General features: G+C 59.6%; 1 protein-coding gene across 1 annotated transcript in view; it reads left to right on the top strand.

Annotated features, from left to right (window-relative positions):
- Positions 1 to 966, top strand: part of PEX11B (peroxisomal biogenesis factor 11 beta) — an 8802-nt gene extending 7836 nt beyond the window's left edge. Inside the window, exon 4 of the mRNA XM_069950069.1 lies at positions 338 to 966. Within this exon, the coding sequence (XP_069806170.1) occupies positions 338 to 704 (367 nt within the window). The 3' untranslated portion in view covers positions 705 to 966. The remainder of the gene's footprint in view (positions 1 to 337) is intronic.

The following is a 966-nucleotide window of genomic DNA, read 5'->3' as shown; positions in this document are numbered from 1 at the left end:
GCAGCTCTGGAGGTGACTGGTGTATAATGATTGCAGCTCTGGAGGTGACTGGAGTATAATGGTGATTGCAGCTCTGGAGGTGACTGGAGTGTAATGGTGATTGCAGCTCTGGAGGTGACTGGAGTATCATGGTGATTGCAGCTCTGGAGCTGACTGGAGCATAATGGTGATTGCAGCTCTGGAGGTGACTGGAGCATAATGGTGATTGCAGTTCTGGGGGTGTATGGAGTATATTGGTGATTGCAGTTCTGGGGGTGTATAGAGTATATTAATGATTGCAGCTCTGGGGCTGTATGATGCTCGGGGTTCCCCTCTGACTGGTTTCTCCTCCCCGCAGGTATTACCTCTTCTCCCTCATCATGAACCTGAGCCGCGATCTCTATGAGATTAAGTTACTGATGGAGTCGGAGTCTGGTGCCAAGCGCTCCTCCTCCAGGGTGTCGGCAGAGAACGGGGCGATGTCCCGGGGCGAGCACCCTCCTCACCACCCGCTGGCGCTCCAGCTGCGTCTCCTCCTCTACGTGCTGCGTAGTAACCCGCCGCTCCTGCTGGACCTGGTGAAGAACGCCTGCGACCTCTTCATCCCACTGGACAAGCTGGGACTGTACAAGACCAACCCCGGGGTGGTGGGTGTGTGCGGCCTGACCTCCTCCATACTGTCCATCCTCACCCTCCTCCACCCCTGGCTCAAGCTGAAGCCCTGACCGGGCCCTCAGGGGCCCCGCACCCAGCTCTCCCAGACTTCTGCAGGGGGGTTGGGGTTTGCTGAGGAAGCCCTGACCTGGCCCCGAGGGCTCCGCACCCAGCTCTCCCAGACTCCTGCAGGGAGGGGTGGGGTTAGCTGAGGAAGCCTGTGATCCCATATCCCTAATGTGATGCCCCTTAGGAGCACGGCGGGGTGGAATGGGCCACCCTTGGAGGCCCCTCCCCCTGTGGGGCACCCTTGGAGGCCCCTCCCCCTGTGGG

Source organism: Dendropsophus ebraccatus, chromosome 13 (assembly GCF_027789765.1).
Source record: "Dendropsophus ebraccatus isolate aDenEbr1 chromosome 13, aDenEbr1.pat, whole genome shotgun sequence".
Lineage (NCBI taxonomy): Eukaryota > Metazoa > Chordata > Amphibia > Anura > Hylidae > Dendropsophus > Dendropsophus ebraccatus.
The sequence above is the reverse complement of the archived record's forward strand: the minus strand, read 5'-3'. Positions and strand labels throughout refer to the sequence as shown.